This window comes from Elgaria multicarinata, chromosome 8 (genome assembly GCF_023053635.1).
Source record: "Elgaria multicarinata webbii isolate HBS135686 ecotype San Diego chromosome 8, rElgMul1.1.pri, whole genome shotgun sequence".
NCBI lineage: Eukaryota > Metazoa > Chordata > Lepidosauria > Squamata > Anguidae > Elgaria > Elgaria multicarinata.
Window position 1 is genome coordinate 81,983,837 of NC_086178.1, and position 19,276 is coordinate 82,003,112.

General features: G+C 43.8%; 1 protein-coding gene across 1 annotated transcript in view; it reads right to left on the reverse strand.

Annotated features, from left to right (window-relative positions):
• DNTT (DNA nucleotidylexotransferase) overlaps positions 1–17,819 on the reverse strand; it is a 138,090-nt gene extending 120,271 nt beyond the window's left edge. The window contains exons 1-2 of the mRNA XM_063131606.1: positions 17,617–17,819; positions 4,335–4,517 (exon numbers count right to left, since the gene is read on the reverse strand). Of these exons, the coding sequence (XP_062987676.1) occupies positions 4,335–4,517; positions 17,617–17,819 (386 nt within the window). The remainder of the gene's footprint in view (positions 1–4,334; positions 4,518–17,616) is intronic.
• Positions 17,820–19,276: the final 1,457 nt, after the last annotated feature.

The window sequence follows — 19,276 nt, forward strand, 5'->3', positions numbered from 1 at the left end:
CTATCTAGTCCAGCATTCTTTCCCAATGTAGCCAACCAGATGCCTGTAGGAATCCCAAAAGCAGGACATGAGCACCCTCTGACTCCTAGAGCTCCATCAGACAACCGTTTTATTGCACACTCATTACTGTGCACTCACAGATTTTTGTGGGTCCCTCTCACGGCGAGGTCTGCCTCCTACATGCCTTCCATGCACCTCCTTCCCCTTCTAGCCTTCTTCACGTGACAAAAAAACAACCCAGTGAGTCCAATTTATTTTTAATGATGGAAGTTGCCACTATCTCCTGCTGTGTGCAGGAGAAGCAGCAGGATCAAAACAGCTCACTGAATGGGGCCACGGGCAAGTTGTTTACTTCCTCTTTCAAAAGAGGAAGTAATGAGGGACAAACAAGCAGGCGGAGAAGCAGCAGTAAGTAAACACGATTGTCCCCTGTGTGGTGGCACTCATAATCTCTAGCAATTACTATTCAGAGGCATCCTGCCTCTGATATTGGAGGATATATATATATATATATATATATATATATATATATATATATATACATACATACACACACACACACACACACACACACACACATACATTGTGACAAATAGCCATCGATACTCTTACCCTCCATGAAAGCCTGAAAATACTTCACTACCCTGGAAGATGCTCCAAACTTCTGCTCTGGTGGATCACCACACAGGGGCAGCTGAGGGCTCCTCTTTCTAGCACCAATGGTTCCTGATGCTGCACTTCTTAAAGCAAATATATTTATAAGGAAGGGAAAAAGGGGAGGATGATGAGAAACTGTTAGCTGCAACTTATTTTAAAAATCTATGTTATAATGCTGCAGGTAGGGTTTTGTTGTTCTCAGGCAGTGATTTGCTATGGTACCATGTCATCACATAGTGGTGGCATGGTAATCAGAAGGCCTTGTGTTTGTTACTGGCTAAGAGGGGGGGGGGGGACAGAGGGACCTAGGAAAGGAATGGTGAAAGAAGAAAGAGCCCTGAGGGAAAGAATGTGATGGAAGCCTGAGAGGAGGGATAAAAGACAGAGTGTACAGCCAGAAAGAAATGGTATATATGGTCAAGAACTGGAGATAGAGCTGAATCAAAATAATGAACCAAATCGTTGACTTCTAGCTAGCTGTTGAGATTGTGAACTTTAATCTGAACAAGTAGGTTAATGCATGCAACATTACTTAATTAATATGAAGATATCATTCTCCATAATAATACACAGTTCATTAGCTGTTTCCTGCATTACATGATCCATCCCTGAGGTTGCTACCTGAGTTTATAATCTTTTAGCATAACCCCTATATAGGCAATGACATACATACATACATACATATATCAAATGAACATACTTTAGCCAAAGTATTGACAAGCTTAACCATATTGCTTTAAAGGTTTACAAATAATCTACTGTTTAAATCTTTTCTACAAATCCAATGACAATATTTGCTTTTTTAAAAAAAGTGCTGTATAACATTCTGAGCCTGAGAGAAATAGCTCCACCTGCTGGACCCATTTGGATTTTTATAATTCAATAACCCTATGGTTTAAATCAGGGGTGGGCAAAAGTAGATCAGGATCTACTGGTATATCTCTGGGTGGGTGATCTGTAGTAGATTGGCAAGTATTTTTTTACTCCCAATTGTTTAACAAAATGACTTGTCCCACCTAAATTAGGCTGCAAAAATGAAGTAGGCTTTGAGTAACCAGGAGTGAACTTGTGTGTGAAGGAGTTCTGAGCAAAGTTCATCTGTTTCTGAAGACAAATTCCACTCAAAATATGCTCAGAGGGACCCTGTTCCATAATTCTAAGTGTACATCTTTTGCACCTGGCTCTGGTTGGTGGAACATGGGATTCTAGTAGAAGAAAACAAGTAATTCAGGAATGGTTTAATTATTATTTTGTATTCATGTCCAGGGTTACTCAAAACAAATTAGTTATCATTAAATTAAACTTTAACACATGTCCATACATTATCCAGAGTATGCAACACCTGCACTGAACAATGTGATCATAGTATCTTGAAGAAAGTTAGGGACAACGTTATATTTTTACCACTGCAAGTTATAGGAACTGAAATCTCAGCATGATGTATAGATCATTAGTGATAACAGATACCTACTCTAGATCAATTGTCATTCCCTTATTCTGCACTCATGAGAGCTAACTCATTAGGAACACTACACCACCTAATATCTCCACCTTTTAGCCATTCATGCTCTGGGAACAAAAAAGCTGAACTGAAAACAAAGTGTGTTTCCAGTCAAAAGACTGCCAGCACTACCAATCAAAAGACATTGATCCCATTCAGATGTAACAGCAGCATATGACAGCAAGTTGTGGATTAATTATCCCATGAATTGTGGGGATGATCCACTTCCTTTTTCCATTAACAATTCTCAAATGTCGCATTCCATTAACAGCCACTGAATGCTCAAGAATAAGCCACTTGCTTAACCCATGGGAGACTTAGGCCTCAGCTAGACCTACGGGTCTAACACAACGGAGGTGTGAGGATCTCATGATATTGTTATAGCGAAATCTCCCCCTCTGTTTACACGCAGCACGCAACGACCTCAGAGGAACAGGACATCGCACCTGCCATTTTGTTTGTTTTTTTCTTAAAGGAAAAGAGCGCAGCAGTGCTCGTACGCAAACTGGAAGGTTTTTTTAAATTTAAAACAATTTGTCCTGCTCCCCCCACCCCACCCCCGATGGGCACAGTGTTCCTGAGGAGTTCTGCGCCCCATGCACAGTTCCAAGCTCCTCGCTGGGCACAATCTCTATTTCAGTCTTCACCCAAGGCAATGCAGTCATGTACATGAACAGAAGAACGGAATAAGCGCCCTCCTGGATCAGACCAGAGGCCTGTCTAGTCCAGCATCTTTGCAGTGGTCAGTCCAAAGCTGAGGGGAAGCCAACACACAGGACATGAGGGCAAGCCCTCATTGCCACTGTTGCTCCTAAGCCACCTGTATTCAGAGGCATTCGTGTCACTGCCACATGCAGAAGTTGGTGTGTACATCAACAGGTTGTCACAGCTGGACATAAGGGAAATTATGGTAGCAGGCAGGTATGGGGAAGATGGCAAAGAATACAGTGTAAACCAGAAAACTGTCTATGGCTCATTCTGGCGCAGCCTTCTGCAACCTGTTGCCTATCAGATATTTTGGACTACAACTCCCAGAATTCCTGATCATTGGCTATGATGGTTGGGGCTTATGGGAGTTGAAGTCCAAAACCTCTGGAGAGCATCAGGCTGGGAAGGCTGTTCTAGAGAGTGGCGAATGATGATAAGTGGCAGAGAAGATCATGTAAGCCAGCATTGATGATGGCTCATTCTGTATCTACCTTACATTTCTTAGAGGGCTTTTGTACATAAGGCAGTCATCCCAAAGTCACGTTTTGGCAGGACATAGTTTATGTAGACCAAGTATGGCTGTGACATTTAACGGGTTTGGTCCAGATTTAGTCCTATCTAAAGTAGACCCATTGAAGTCAATGGGATTATAAGTATAACTAAGGGCTAAACTACACCTGCAGCCCTTTCTCAAAGGAAGAGGGATGCTTCCGAATGTTCCTGCTTCTGTGATTTGTGCTCATGGGGCATGCAGCACTGATGTGTACTGCCATTTCAGGAGTGTCGTTGCAGGAGCACGTGTGCCCCGTTACGCTGCTTGTGCATGTGGATCAGCAGAAGTGGGCAGTCCTGGGCAGATGCTGTGGCTACTGGGCTGAGATTTTTTTTAATGACTCGTGAGGCATGCACATGAGTGCAGATGTGCAGCAACACATGGGGGATAGGAACTCCCATCAAATATGCGCCCCTGCACAGAGATATGTTTGTATTAAAACCAACCGCACACACTCGGTGGTACAACACGCCAATACCTATCCAAACCATGTGGCAATGGTGGGCAGGTCCACTCCCGCACATCTCCGATACCCATGCACATACCCCTCACAGCTGATTGGCTGCTCGCTGAGCCCAGAATTCGCAGAAAACAGCAATGACCTCACAAAGGGGGGGACACAAACATTCTTCGGAATGGCAGCGAGAGAGCCGGAAAAACCACAACAAAAGCAATCAAGGATATTCCGGGGAAAGTGAGAGGTGGAGCCGAGATCACAGTGGGAACTGATGAATGTCATGTGCCCTGTTAGTGATGACTGCGATACAATCCTGCAAGAAATGGCTGGTGTAGACTCCCCCTAAGTCTGGCTCTATCTGAGTCAGTATGAACGTAAGCACACTGGCCTACACATTCATTAATCAAGGCTTGGCTTTTCCAACAAGTTGTCCAACCTGTTGGTTTCACATTGGGTACATTTGACTTACAAGAAGCTGATATTTCTCTGAATCCACCGGCCTTCCTGCCTCCATGCAAGCTGTCAGCCACGCAGCATCAAGGAGCTGGAATCTTGAACCACTCTCCACCTGGTGGATTTGCAGCCATTTCAAGATTTCACTGCAAGAATTATTCTCAGCCACAACATGGGTGACAGAATCACTAGAGAAACAAACACAAAGACAAGAGTTTAACTCCCTCCTGAGTAGAAGCTGTCATTCTTAATGATTTTAAAGTTAGCTTTTATTGTTTTAACTTATTTTACTGTGTATGCTTTTCGGGCTTTTAATGTTTTAAATTGTTTTTATATATTGTATTGCTGTAAGCCACCTTGTGAGGGCTTCTGCCCTGAAAGGCGGCCAAGTCATGTTTTAAATAAATAAATAAATAAAGTTTGTAGTAGCAAACTGGAGAACTCCTGTACACAACATGAAAATGGAAAGTGATTTGATATCCCAGTGCCTTCAAAGACATTTTCAAATTCCATCCGCAGTGTTCTCTGACACTCAGGCTCAGTGTCAATTAACATCCTTGAAACATACTCTTTCGCACCACTGCCTGAAGCATGGGAAACATTTGGCTTGCCCACATGCTATTGTAATGAAGAGCCTCCTTAATATTACCTGACAGCCTTGGGAATAAAACATGTGCCTGTTCAGTGACTGAGAGTTTCATAATAGTCAGGAATCTCTTGAATTAAACCCTTATAAGCAATGCCACCGCTAATATTTTCCAATAAACCTTCTGTTCTCAAGAGTCAGTTCTTTACATACAGAAAATGAAAAAAAAATGTACATGTAATAAACACTTTAGATTAAGCATTGTATCCAACGACTGCAACCTTGATTTTCAATATACCAGTATGCTGCAACATTAATATTCTGGTTTAGGCCCCCATAAAACTGACTGGGCTACTTAAGACACTTACAAGAGCTGTTTTTAAATTACTGCACAAATGTGATAGCACAGAAGCCCTTATAACAAATCCCCGTTTGACATAAGGGAAGTATGTAACGAAGTATACTTATTAGCCTACAAAACGCAAGCTGGTGGCAAGATCCCATAGATCACCTTCAGCTGAAGCAACGCAAGCAGTGACTTGCCACAGCAGCTAATACCCATCCAATGCCAACTGAATGCTGGAAGATGTTGCACTGCAGAGTAGTTGCCATTGCTATTGCACATGGCAGCCTCATACAACTTTGGGCTGGCGTCAGTGGCTCATATGGGCCTGAAGAACCACAGGATGCCACACAAGCAAGATGGATGGACTTAACAATGGCTCTTGGGTAAAAGGGCTTTTCTTAAAACACCACAGTGACAGATTTGGCCAAAACAAATGTATTTTGCAGACTGCCCAATCCACCATAGGCCACTTCGCCAGTCTGCCTCATAAAAGCCAGCTAATCCACCATTCTGATCCCAATTGAGTGCCACTGTCTGTAAAACTACCAGTGCTACTACTACATGTACACCAACAACGTTTCTTGAACCTGTCTAACACTGAGCAGTCAGATGAACTCATTCTTACCTCTATTGATTCAAAAATCCTAATAATGAAGAGGTGGTAACATTATGGTGAACAATACTGTATTTGTTCCCCATGATGTACACAGCAGGCCCATAGCCAAATTGGGAAGTTTTCAACTGTAAAATGTGTATTCTTTGAAACTCCTTGTCACTACACAGTAGTACAGATTCCTTTATTACAAGACCAGGAAGCGGTGGCCATATTCCCATAAGGAGGAAGCAGTCAAGACCAAACTATACTTGACATGACCCCTATTTGGGCATTCAAAATGTGAAAATAAACATGTGAAGAGGAGGAATGAGGGTGACTAACCAAAGGAGAGTTCTCCTTTAGCTGTGGAGGTTCTCCCCATGATTTTGTAGGGTTCTAAATCCCAGAGAAAGCATCCACAGATACAAGAAGTTGTCCCTGCAAAAAGTTGCCCTCTGCATGAAGAGGGCAATGAAAATGATGACTGAGGTGGAGCGAATCTGTTCCCAGTCCTAATTTATTTTGCATACCTAGATTCTAAACACCTGAATGGGGTTAAGGCAAATGTGTAATTGGATCTCTGGATATTATTACTATTTGAAAGTTTCCATGGAGGGCTCCAAGTTAGGCCTTTTCTGCTGCAGGGCTAATAGCACCTGCAAACGGTGGGTGTGAAGATCAGGAAAATGTGCAGGGGGGAATAAATAAAGACCTCACTCCTCAGCTCTGCTGCTCTAATCTAATCTCTCCCCAAAGCATCCCTCCATGGCATATTTTAAGTCTAAATAAAATCATTGGGAAATCTAATCATAGATTTCCTGCATACAGGGCTGCCAAGAGCAGGTTCAGGCTCTGGTAGAAAAAAATTCAGGCCCCCCCAGCAAGAGTGGACTGGCTAAAAATCTGTAGCTGGCATGGCCCGTGGGCAGCAAGCTGCCGTTCAAAGCAGCAGGAGGGCCCCCGGAGGAGGAAGGCTGCCAGAGGCCCAGGGGCACTCCCCACCCTGCCCAGCACTGTCGGAAGGCCGGCCAGTGCCTCTCGCTCCCCCTGCTTTGGGTAGGCCTGCTTGGCTGCCCACTCCTCCACCCCAGCCCTCGATGAAGCCCGGAAAGCAGGACTGGCAAATCCCTGGTGGCAGCCTCCCCCAGGCCGCATGACTGGCTGGCTGGCAAGGTACGCCCTCCATGGTGAGAGATGTACTGCGAGACCTGTGGCACTCGGGTGGGGCCCTTGGCCGCCTCTTCCCCCCTTATTACCGCTCTTGACCCCCTCAAGTGCTACTGGGCCCCTCCAAACTATGCAACATAGTTGGGCCCTGGTGATTTGTACCAGCTTTCCCCCATCTCGTTGGCCTTGCCTGCATAGTATGGAGATCAGTCCAAGCAATTTGAACCAGGAGTTTCAACCAGGAGTTTATTGCCTAGCAATAAACCAACTTAGGGTGACCAACTGTCAGGATTTCCCCGGATTTGTCCTAGTTTTTGTTCTTTCCATGGTGTCAGGGCGGATTTTCTATAATTTTCAATAATGTCCTGGAATGACACACCTTCCCCTTTAAGGCTGCCATTAGCATGGCAGGAGGGAATGACATGCTTTCTTGAGGCACATCATTCCCCCACCCCGAGCTCCAATTGAGGTCTTAAAGGGGAAAGTGGGTCATTCGTGGACATTATAGAAAAGGCCCCAATTGGAGTGGATGGTGGTGGTGCAGAATGAAATCCTTTCCTATCCTCCACTCCAATCGGGTTCTTTAAGGTGGCGGGGGAATAACGTACTTTCTGCAGGACTCAGAAAGCTGCTTCCCCACACGCACACTAGGTGTCCTCTTTTTTGGTTTCCCAAATATGGTCACCCTAACCAACTGGCAACTCTGATGTAAAGGGAGCAGTGAGCTTGCTCGTTTGCTTTACTGCAGTGCCACCCAATTAATGTCCGGAGAGGATTTTACAGTTCACCAGCCCAGCTGGATCAGAAGTCCTAGAGAAACAATTTAGAGTGACCATATGAAAAGGAGGACAAGGCTTCTGTATCTTTAACAGTTGTATTGAAAAGGGAATTTTAGCTTGTATCTGGTCATGCTAGGCAGGGCTCCTGCAGCTTTAACTGTTGTGATGAAGAGGGAATTTCACCAGGTGCTGCATGCATCTTTTCAATGAAACTGATAAAGACACAGGAGCCCTGTCCTCCTTTTCATATGGTCACCCTACAATATCTAAGTATTGCTTGTAGGCCTTATGTAGATATTGCTTCAAAGTCATGTATTTGATCATAACAAAATGCATTCATAAACTGAAGACAGGGAATAGAATCAACTAACCTTCAATGTTTTCCACTAGCCAAAGTATATTACAGAAGAGAGCATTAGAAGAATGTTACATTGCTGTGCTGTCTGTTTTTGGGGGATGGGAGATTTTAAATGATTTTAATTATTGATTGCTTTGTTGTATTTTCCCCCTTGGACATTGCTAGCTGCCTTGAGCAGTATTTTATTGTGGAAATTTGGGAGTGCAATCCTGTGTGTTTACTCAAAAGTAAGTGAGTTCAATGGGATTTACCATCAGGAAACTAGGTATAGGATTACAGCCTAACAGCACAATCCTATGCATATCTACTCAGATGTAAGACACATTGAAGTCAATTAAACTTACTACCAGGTAAGTGTGTATAGAATTAAAGCCTAAATATCTAAATGATTGGATTCACTACACATAATTTATCTGATCAACACACTGCTAAGTTTCCCTTTAATTAAACTGCTTTGCTCTGCCTTGTTGTCTTCTTTAACAAAAAATATCAGTTAGAGATGTTTAACTTCTGCTTCCTGTGGTTTATATCCCTTTATATAAAATGTGCATATTTAATGTATTTGTATAATGCTGAAGATCTGGGAACCCTGCCATTTCTGCACTCACAACAACAGTTTAGCCAACATGCCCCCAGTTTCCTGTGATACTTTTACAGCTGCATCATATTCTTGGCAGCAAATGTAAGAAATGCAGGATTTCCACAGATATTGTTGACAATTCTTTAAAAATTGACAGTTAAATGGTCCTGGTCGAAGTGAATTCAAATGGATGCTGGAAAACAAAAGTGAAAATCTGAAATGTATTAGCAAGACATCTCTTCTCCCTATTTACCCTGTTACACACTATCACTCAGCTATCACACACACACACATACATGGAGACTGAACCTGTATAGATAAATATCTTTTGAAAGGTCTCTGCTCTGTTCCACTGGAACTAACACAGACATCTGCAGAATAGACAGGGAAGAGTTGTCTTACTTGAGAGTTGTTTTAATTAACACTAGTGAAAGACCCATCACAATTATGGAAAGGGTATGTGTGGAGAAAGAGTCTGTGTCTTAGAAAGACTACTACTAAAACTGTCTACTACCTCTGATAGGGTGACCACATGAAAAGGAGGACAGGGCTCCTGTATCTTTAACAGTTGCATAGAAAGGGAAATTTCAGCAGGTGTCATTTGTATATATGAAGAACCTTGTGAAATTCCCTCTTTATCACAACAGTTAAAGCTGCAGGAGCTATACTAGAGTGACCAGATTTAAAAGAGGGCAGGGCACCTGCAGCTTTAATTGCTGTGATGAAGAGGAAATTTCCCCAGATTCCCCATATATACAAATGACACCTGGAGCAAATCTACACAGAGTCTTCGGGGCGCCTGGAGTGCGCCCCGAAATCGATGATGTAGACAGTACCTTAAGCGTTCCAAAAAGAGGCGGAGGAGGAAGAGGAGGCGGTGGCCCCGCATCGTCCCTCGCAGGGACGGGGTGAAGAGTTGCCGGGCTCGGCGGTTTTGCCAGGGAATTGGCTGCGTCCTTGGCGCCGCCCACCTGCCCGCCGGCCTCCTGTTGCCGGTGAAAGAGCCACCCGGGTCATAGAGCTCAGCGGAAGAAGCCGGCGGCGGCTTCTTCCGCCAAGCTCTCCGACCCGGGTGAGCCGGGGTGGCTCTTTCGCCGGCAACAGGAGGCCGGCGGGCAGGTGGGCGGCGCCAAGGATGCAGCCGATTCCCCGGCGAAACCGCTGGGCCCAGCAACTCTTCACCTCGTCCCCGCGAGGGACGATGCGGGGCCACCGCCTCCTCCTCCACCTCTTTTTGGAATGCTTAAGGTACTGTCTACATCATCGATTTCGGGGCGCACTGCAGGCGCACTCCAGGCGCCCCGAAGACTCTGTGTAGATTTGCCCCTGCTGAAATTCCCTTTTCAATACAACTGTTAAAGATACAGGAGCCCTACCCACCTTTTCGTATGGTCACCCTAACCTCTGATGATCTAGAGTGACCATATGAAAAGGAGGACATGGCTTCTGTAACTTTAACAGTAGTATTGAAAAGGGAATTTCAGCATGTATCTGGTCATGCTAGGCAGGGCTCCTGCAGCTTTAACTGTTGTGATGAATAAGGAATTTCACCAGGTGCTGCATGCATAAAATGACACCTGCGGACATTCCCTTTTCTATGCAACTGTTAAAGATACAGGAGCCCTGTCCTCCTTTCCATATGGTCACCCTAGATGATCAGCATAACTGTAGTAGGAACCAAAGTTCCACCCCTACTGAGTTAGATTATTGGTCCATTCAGTATCCACTGTACTAGCTGGAGCTCTATCACTGAGCTACAGACCCTCCAGTTTACTTTGTCCCAATGCATTCAGTGGGAGCCACCAAAAACCATGCCAGCCCTTATCCCAAACATTTTGGGTCAGTAGGCACATTTGAAATTTTGAGACAAAAATTATGAACACTCTCACAAAATGGCTGCCATGTGGCGAGCTTCTCATTCATAAAATTACTACCGTGGTGGGCATGACCAGTCATGAAACACTTATTCCCCAGAAGGCAAACCAGTGAGACCAAAAGAAAAATGACCTGCTCAAAAATCTAAGTGCAAAGCAAAGAAATAAAATTAAAATTGGCAAATGCAAAGACAGGCACCGCGTTGGAGACATCATCCCTATTAGAACAGACTTGCCTGAGTTCTGTTTCCTGGTTACGCTAGTGTGTGATGGCTTTATATTGCATGTATGGGAGCCTTATTAGCAATGTATTAATGCTAACAGGAGAAGATTTTATTAAATTTTCTCAAACATTTCTCTCTCAGAAGGAGATCCAAAAGTCACTGCAGGATGAATTGAATGCTCTCATAAGAATTTTGAGACAACAAACATCACCTCGCCGGACAGAAGAACCACCCGCTAACAGTACCTCCGTCTTGTCTGGATTGAGTTTCAGTTTATTAGCCCTCATCCAGTCCATTACCGTGCCCAGGCACTGGTTCAGAACAGCCACTGCCTCACCTGGGTTTGATGAAAAGGAAAGGTAGAGCTGGGTATCATCCGCATATTGATGACACCTCAGTCCACATCTGATGTGACCTAGTTCGTGGGAATAACAAGAGAAGTCAGACAACCGGGTGTCTCGGTGAACACAAAAATATTTAGCCACTAGCAACGTGGCAGCAAAGAATACACTTTTTTAAAAGGATATTATTAAACTTGGAGTTACCAGAAAAGAAAGGGAAGTGGGGGGGGGTGTATGTGTGTTTTACTCAATACACAGGAAAAGATCTAATTTGCAATACTCTGTTCAGTTCAGCCTGGGTCACAAAAGTTCAAAAATGATGGAAGGAAAATCAGTCCAAAGCACATTAGCCTCTTCAAAGGTGAATTTTAAAGAGCCACCTATTCAGTCTAGAAAATAGGAAGCTAAAAGATGGTAGGAGTGAACTCTACAAATACATTCAGGTGATAGGTTTTGACATTCAAGGGATATTTAAGTACATAAACAAAAGTCAGGATAAGTCCCTGACTTTTCCGCTACGGATCTTCAGCTCTTTGTCCCCGGGTGGCTGTGAATCATATAACCAATGCAGCCCGGATTCGGAGCCACCCCAAAGCTTCCAGAGTTTATAGACTCCCCCTCTGTCTCTCCATAGTGGATTTGGACAGCAACCTCAAATCAGCTTGTGCAACTCCTCTCTCCTCTTTGCTCATTTAACAATATAAAAGAATAAATATTCAGCCTGGGTGGGTTGTGCTTCCTGGGAAAAGCCAGGAATTAATTGAGGGCAACACCCACTGCTTCTGGCCTGAGAGAGATAGACCACAGTCTGAGAGAACTCTGTAGAGGGTCTTTTGTTTAAATAAAACTTATAGGTTTATAGTCTGTTTAGTTCTGTGGGGTGCAATCCATCCACTCTGAAACAACTTGGGCCTCTCTTCCCATTATGGTTTCCAGCTCTAGGCTTTTAACAATTGCACAGATGAGATAATTGAATGAAGGGTTGCTTTTGCCTTCTCGGCGGCTTCCTGTTGCTTGTTTCTCCTTCAGTTTTCCAGGCCACTGCTGGAATGTATCCCAGGGGCCTTTGTGGCAGAAATCTTCATTTCCTCATTCCATATGTCAGCACCCTTTCTGCAGTTGGTCCACTGGGGTTGCTGGTGGACAAGGGAAACTTCTGTGTGTGTGTCCGTCTGTCCCCCCCATCAGATGACCGTTGTGCAAGAGCCTGAAAAGAAAAGATTGCGAATGCATTCCTGCATTCATAAGGCCTCGGAAAATGATTTCCTTTTTGCAATCTGATGCAGGAATGGAGAGGGCGTTTCCCTCATCAGACAGAAATCCCAGCAGCAGAAAGGGTGCTTCTCTTCCTAAGAGACGCCTCTTATTTTTTTAAAGGCTACTTCATGTTACACTGAAGTAAGCACACTTGCCCCCAAAGCGCGGCCTCCTCTGCCCAGCAGCAGCCAGCCACTTTTGTCATTTCCCTCCCACTGGTCTCCATTGCTAGCTGTCAGATCTACATGAGGGGTACAGAACAGGGAGTGGTATTGCATAAAAAATGCAAAATGCATGGTAAGATAGTGAAATGGAGGGGGAAACGGTACAAATTCATGGCAAAGCAGTACAACAGAGGGATGAGGGAGAATGGTAGTAGCACCAGCAAGACTGAGAGAAGAGGCAGGGATTATCACTGCTCTTGCTTGCCTGCTCTCCAGCTCTTCCCAACAACCAAGGGGAAAAATCAGCCTGCTGAGTTTAGATGTCAAACTACATCCTGAGAACAAGCTACCCTAAACAATCCTTCTACAAGCCTCAGTGCTTACGTAAAACTACCCATGACAGGAAAATCACTCCAGGTTCGGACATCACACTAAGCCGCTCTATGGCCACCTATGATAACAACCTACCGTAGCTTAGCATGACATGTAAACCCAGTCAAGAGTTCTCAGGATGGCTTGTGCATGGTTAACAAACCACGCTAAGATAACTGTGTTGGGTTTGGACATCATGACAAGCCACCCTGAAACAAACAAGCATGACAACCCACCATGGGTTGTTATGCCACGTGAACCAAGTCATTAGGTTCCCTACCTCTTTGGATATCTTCTCTCTCAGCCTGGCCTCACCTCCACAATGCTTGCTGTCTTCCAAAGCCAGTGTAAGGATGTAATCTCAGCCAAACTGAGCTCTTACTTCCCTCAGAGATTGTCTGATAAGATTCTAAGATATCTCCTCATGGTTATCTTACCATGTTCTGTGATTAACAAGCCACCCAGAACCCATGGACTGTTGCACATGGCTTATTTCCCCAGCCACAATCATGTGACCCATGCCTCTGTCTCTTGTGCCTGACGCTCTGATTGGTCTTATATATAGGTAGACACACAAGCAGGGTCTCTGAAGCTAATCACAGGGCCAGGGGAAGCTCATACAGGTGGTCCTTCAGATAAGACTTTTGAAGAGACTTTTTGCTAAGTGCACTGGCATATGAGGGGTGGGGAATGTCTAACACCTCATGCACATCTCCATAAGTAATAGGAAAGGTGTTCAGGGGCATTTATTCACAAGGACAAGTCCTGGAACATCCTTGCCCTGTGGTTCCAAGATTTTGTATCAAACTTAATAAGAAATTTAATTTTCTTTAACAGCTTCAGCAGGGCATGTTGTGAAAGCTCCCTCTTGTAAGGCTCACAGGAGCAGTGATCCTGAAGTTGCAGTTGCTATATTAAGACGTGGAATGCGCTTTCAACACTTTTTAAAATGAGATTCTCCAAATTAAGGTTTATTTGCAGGAACAATATATTATGCACAGCTATATATTTTCCTCCAACATCTGTCATTTTGTTTTTTAAGCATGGACCATTTATTTGAAATTAACTCATGTTAGTGAGGAATAAGGGTGTGTGCCAAGGCTTTTGTGCACATAAGGAGCATCCCATTCCTAATCCAGTATGCTCTTTGACAAACCTAGACATTATGAGCTACTCTGCATTAAGAGAAATCCCGTTGTTTACTTGGCGCTGTTGTGCTTCCTGTTTCTTTGGCGCAATTGATATGAATTGGATTACACAGGAGGAGAGGGGCAACAAGGCGGAACGTCCTGTTGCTGTTTCCCAGAGCTCCTTTAAATGGCAGACACAGTTGAATTGTGGGAACGCCCACCTCCCTCCCTGACATAAGTGCAAAGGAGGAGGTGGTCTTGCTGTCTGTCTCCTCAGAGGGCCCAAGAAAGCCAGGACTTACTTCTAAGTAGAAGTAAGTTTTTGTTGTAAGTTTACAACCCTCATCACACTTACTTGAGAGTAAGCCCCAGTAGACACATGGGGATTGGATCTGCCTGCCTTTGTTGTTTTACCCTCTTTGTTTAAAGTCCGCCCTCCCTTCCCTGGCAGGTTCATAGCACAATGTCAGCTTTCCATACTGCCGATTTTGTGCCATTTGGGATTTATTCCAGCTTATCTGTGAAGTATTTTTAAAAGGAATAAGGGCAGGGGGAGACTACGGGAGACCTCCTGTTTGTTTACTGTGTCATTAAATTGACCCAAAAACTTCTGTGAGTGGCCAGAAACAAACGTGCTATAAGTAGCTCATTTAGAGAAGCTCTACACCATTCACACAATTAGCAACAGCATGAATGCTGCTTTTTAAAGAAGTTAGATAACAGGTTTGCAGGCCAAACACAAGGGCTTCATGCCTGATCCAGGTCAGAGGCAGAGTACTTTACCAGATCTAGATTAGGCATCTCTCACCTCTTCTTTGCATCGGAAGGAAAGCTTCCATTAGCATAGATGGAGTTTTCCTTCCACTGCAAACAGCAAATTAAAGACACAATGCAAATAGCAAGTTAAGAGCCAAAGGCTTATCTAGTCCACCATTCTGCTCCCACAGTGGCCAAACGGAATGCCCATGTGGAGCCCACAAGCAATGACACCACTAGGGTTGGACTGCAGGGCAGAGGTCAAAGGTCCTGCGATCCAAGAGGGGCCCCAAGCAACTCCACAGACAGGCAGCAATATTAGTAGGCCAAGGTTTGGTGCACAGTAAAGAAAAGCCATGTGCCATTTTAATCACAGTATTTTCCCAAGTGTGAGAATGGCAGCAAGCTGAGCCAAACAGCTTGCTTCCTTTGGGGATATGCAGCCAATGAGGGCTATAGAGTGGTGAGAGATTTGCCCCAAATAGCAGAAATAGCAGGTCAGCAAAGCAGCCAGGGTGGCTGCGAGTCCCCAAAAGGGGATCTTGCCCAGGGGCCCTACTGTTCAGTGCTATTGCCAATAAGCAGGATATGAGAGAAATAATAGCACCTTCCCACTTGTGTTTCCCAGCAACTGGTATTCAGAGGCATGCTGCCTCCAGTATTAAAGGTAATATATATCTATCATGACCAGTAGCCATTGATAATTTTATCATCCATGGCCACTGCAGTTTAAGAAGGATACTGAAAAATAAGAACGTGTCCAGGTGGGGGTAACAAAGATGGTGAGGGACCTGGAGACCAAATCCTATGAGGAAAGGTTGAAAGAGTTGGGTATGTTGAGTCTGGAGAAGTGACAATCAAGGCCCTTTCTACACATAAGGATTATCCCAGGAAAATGGAGGGATCATCCTTGCCTGCTCCCGGAATCCCCTGTGTGTCATTTGCATGCACAGGGACAATCCCTTGAAAAAAGGCAGGTGTAGAAACGGCCAAAGAGGCAACTTAATAGCCATCTGCCAATATTGGAAGAGTCATCACATAGATGATGGAGCGATTTCTCTGCCATTGTTCCAGATGCTAGGACCTGAACCAATAATTTCAACTTAGAAGAAAGGGGATTTTGGCTAATCATTAGGACAAACTTCCTGATGGCATAAGCAGTTCAACAGTGGAACAGACTGTCTCAAAGTACAGTGGGCTTTCCTTCTTTAGAAGTTTTAAAGTACTGGGTGGATAGTCACCTATCACAGGCACGGTAGTAGATTTCCTGCATGGGCAGATAAACTAGGTGACCTTTGAGGTCCTTCCAACTCTATGATTCTTCAGGTGCTGGAGCCTAACTCAAAAGGGTTTAAGTCTTCTTCCATCAGGATCCCAATCTGGATTGGTCCTCCCACCCCACCCAGCTATTATTTAGGCTGTACAGAGGGAGATGAGAGTGAGTAGCAGAGACATTCCACCAGCCCTATGGAAAGATTAAACTTTTTTTCATTTCCTCCCCATATCTTTTTCCTTGTGTGTTGTGTCTTTTTCAAGTGTAAGCCTTCAGGCAAGGACTGTCTTGTTTTACTAAATATATATATAAGCTGCTCTGGGAGCCTATTGGGCTGAGGAGCTGGATAAAAATACTTCCAATAAATAGACAACATATTGGGGCTGTTCACACAACATGTTAACCCACACTCAGTGTGGGTTGTTGTTGAACTGTGGTTTGTTAATGTTAACCATGTAGTGCGGCTTGTTAACCACCCTGAAAAACACAATGACAAACCAAGGGTTCTTAAGGTACCTTGTTCAAGAAAAATAAGCAACACTGCATGGTTAACAAGACACCCTCTTCCCTACCAGGAGGTTGCGCTTCCGTTTGGATGCCCAGGGAGGATCGCAGAAGCAGGTAAGTCCGTGATCCTCCCCCTCCCTCCCTCTACACCCTTAGATGTAGAAAGAGACATTGTTTAATTTTAAAAAAAATTATTTGTGAAATTGTTAATTGTGTGAATGGTGTCACGACACATTGAGCTCTTTTATGGGCAGCTCCAGACATGCATCCCTTTGCACTTATGGGACTGCCTTCTCCACTAAAGGAACCAGGCTAATTCACTTACAGAGGACGTCCATATTAACTTTAGAGTACCATGGATCTTTGAACTGGAGCATTGAACCGAGGGATAGTGCAAAATTCATACGAATGCCATTAAGCCAAAAACTAGAAACTCACTTGATTTCCCAAAGAGAATCGTAACATGAGCTGCTACGGTTTCTTGCAACAGAGAAGAACAGCCACTTAAACATACGTATATCATTTAACTAACACTGAACAGAATATTCAGACTGAATATTCATCTGTTTTAAGATATACAGGCATAACACTATGCAACTAGAATGCTAACTGGAGCTTCACACCAGCAAACATTGCCAAACAACCCACTTATTTCTAGGCCAGGGTTACTGTTCAAATTAAATCTCACTTAGTTGTTTTCCTAACACGTTTCCAACTTTTCAAAATGTAGAAAAATATCTAGAGGAAAGTAAGAGAATATCTATCAATGCCATCTAGCATTCTAAAAGGGTGACCCTATACATGCTTACCTGGCTGTACTTCTGAGTAGACATGCATAGGATTACTAAATTTTTAAACTCCAGCTCCGCACACACAAAAATCTAATTATTATTATTATTATTATTATTATTATTATTATTATTTATTTATTTATTTATTTATTTATATAGCACCAGATTGTTGTTGTTGTTCCCATACCTTAGCTCATTTTCTACCCTGAAGCCTTTTCTTCTTGCTAGATCCATCAGGAACATTCTCCTGCTGGCTCCCATTTTTCTCTCCACAATAAAAATAGTGATGTCATTGAACTGTATTTGGTAGCTGCTCAGAGGAACTGAAGACTGCATCCCCTTCTGCCGTTTCCTCTTGGGAATCAAGTCTGTCGTTCTGATCTTATTCATGACACAACTGTACACTTTCCCTTGTTTGTTTAAAACTAAGCCTCACTCAGGAAAACATCCACTCGTCTGTCTGCCCAGCCAACAGGCTGTGTTTGATGTCACCATGCAGTGATGTCATCTTGCTCTTTTCTTCTTTCAGAGTCACAAGCAGCTTTTGCGATGAATGCGGAATCAACACACTTTTCAGAGCCCTCCTAATTCAAACAACTGCTACAACTCTCTAGAATCCAAAAGCAGAAACGGGAATGCAATTGTCACTTCCAGTTGTATTTGAGAACTACCTAGGAACATAGTTAAATAACTTAAGAGAACTTTGATTACAGTTGATTATCTTCCCATCCTCCTGCTTTCCCTACAATTCCTCAAATTGCCCTTCTGGTTCCAAATGCATGTGCTCAGAGAATGCAGGTTTGGAAACATGCATTTGCTGCAATGATGTTTAGTGCCACCCCGACACATTTTGCAGTGCACTTTGCTGGATGCTTCTAGTCAATTCACAACCCAAGAACAAGCACGCCTCACCAATGGCCAAAGATCTACAATCTCACTGTTGGTATCTTTTTCATATTCTCAAATCACAACCAGTGTTATTTTAGTATACATTCCATCCATTCCCATTGAAAAATGATCAAAATCTCCATTTCCTGAACATGCTTTCTTTGACTCAATATGATACACATCTATTTGTCAAAACAATGGCCCCATTCGCACGCTCAGCATGGTTTAAACAAAGCCAAAGAGGCTTGCTTAAGCTGCAGTACATGCCAACACACACCAGGCATCATTTTCTTACTTAGCTGTCCAGGTGCATTTGTGGTGTCATCCGAACTTGGGCATGGCTTGTTGGAAAGGGGAAAGAACCATCAAATAACCCATGGGTTGTATTGGGGTTATTTGAGGTTTGTTTCCTCCTCCAACAAGTCATGCCGCCCGCATTCGGACAACACAACAAGCCATGCCCAGGCAGTGATTATTCAAATCACAACCAGCATGCACCATGGCTTAAACAAGGCCCCATGGCTTGTTTAAGCTGTGGTGATCATGCAAACCAAGTAATTATATACTTTGTGCTACTTTCTTGACAATTGTCTGTACTGGACACATATTTTCAGATCAAGATGTGAAATGTGAAGAAGCACCATTTTTCCAAATGCACTCACATGCTAAAAGGCCACATCTGAACATAAAACAACAACACTTTATTGCCACTTGCAACGGGCATATAACCAGTTGAACAGTGCCTGGAAAAATGCCAGCCTAAAGTGAAGCTATTTCTACAGAGCTTCCCGTTATCTGAGTCATAGTACCATATGCAATATCTTACTCTTCACTGCCCATGATTAGTGATATAAAACCATATTGGCCACAGAACTGTTTGTGGTACAGTGTGTGCCTTGGGCTTCCTTCAGACCTTTTAAATGCTTGAGAAATGTGTGTGGCACAGAGGTGAGACAGAA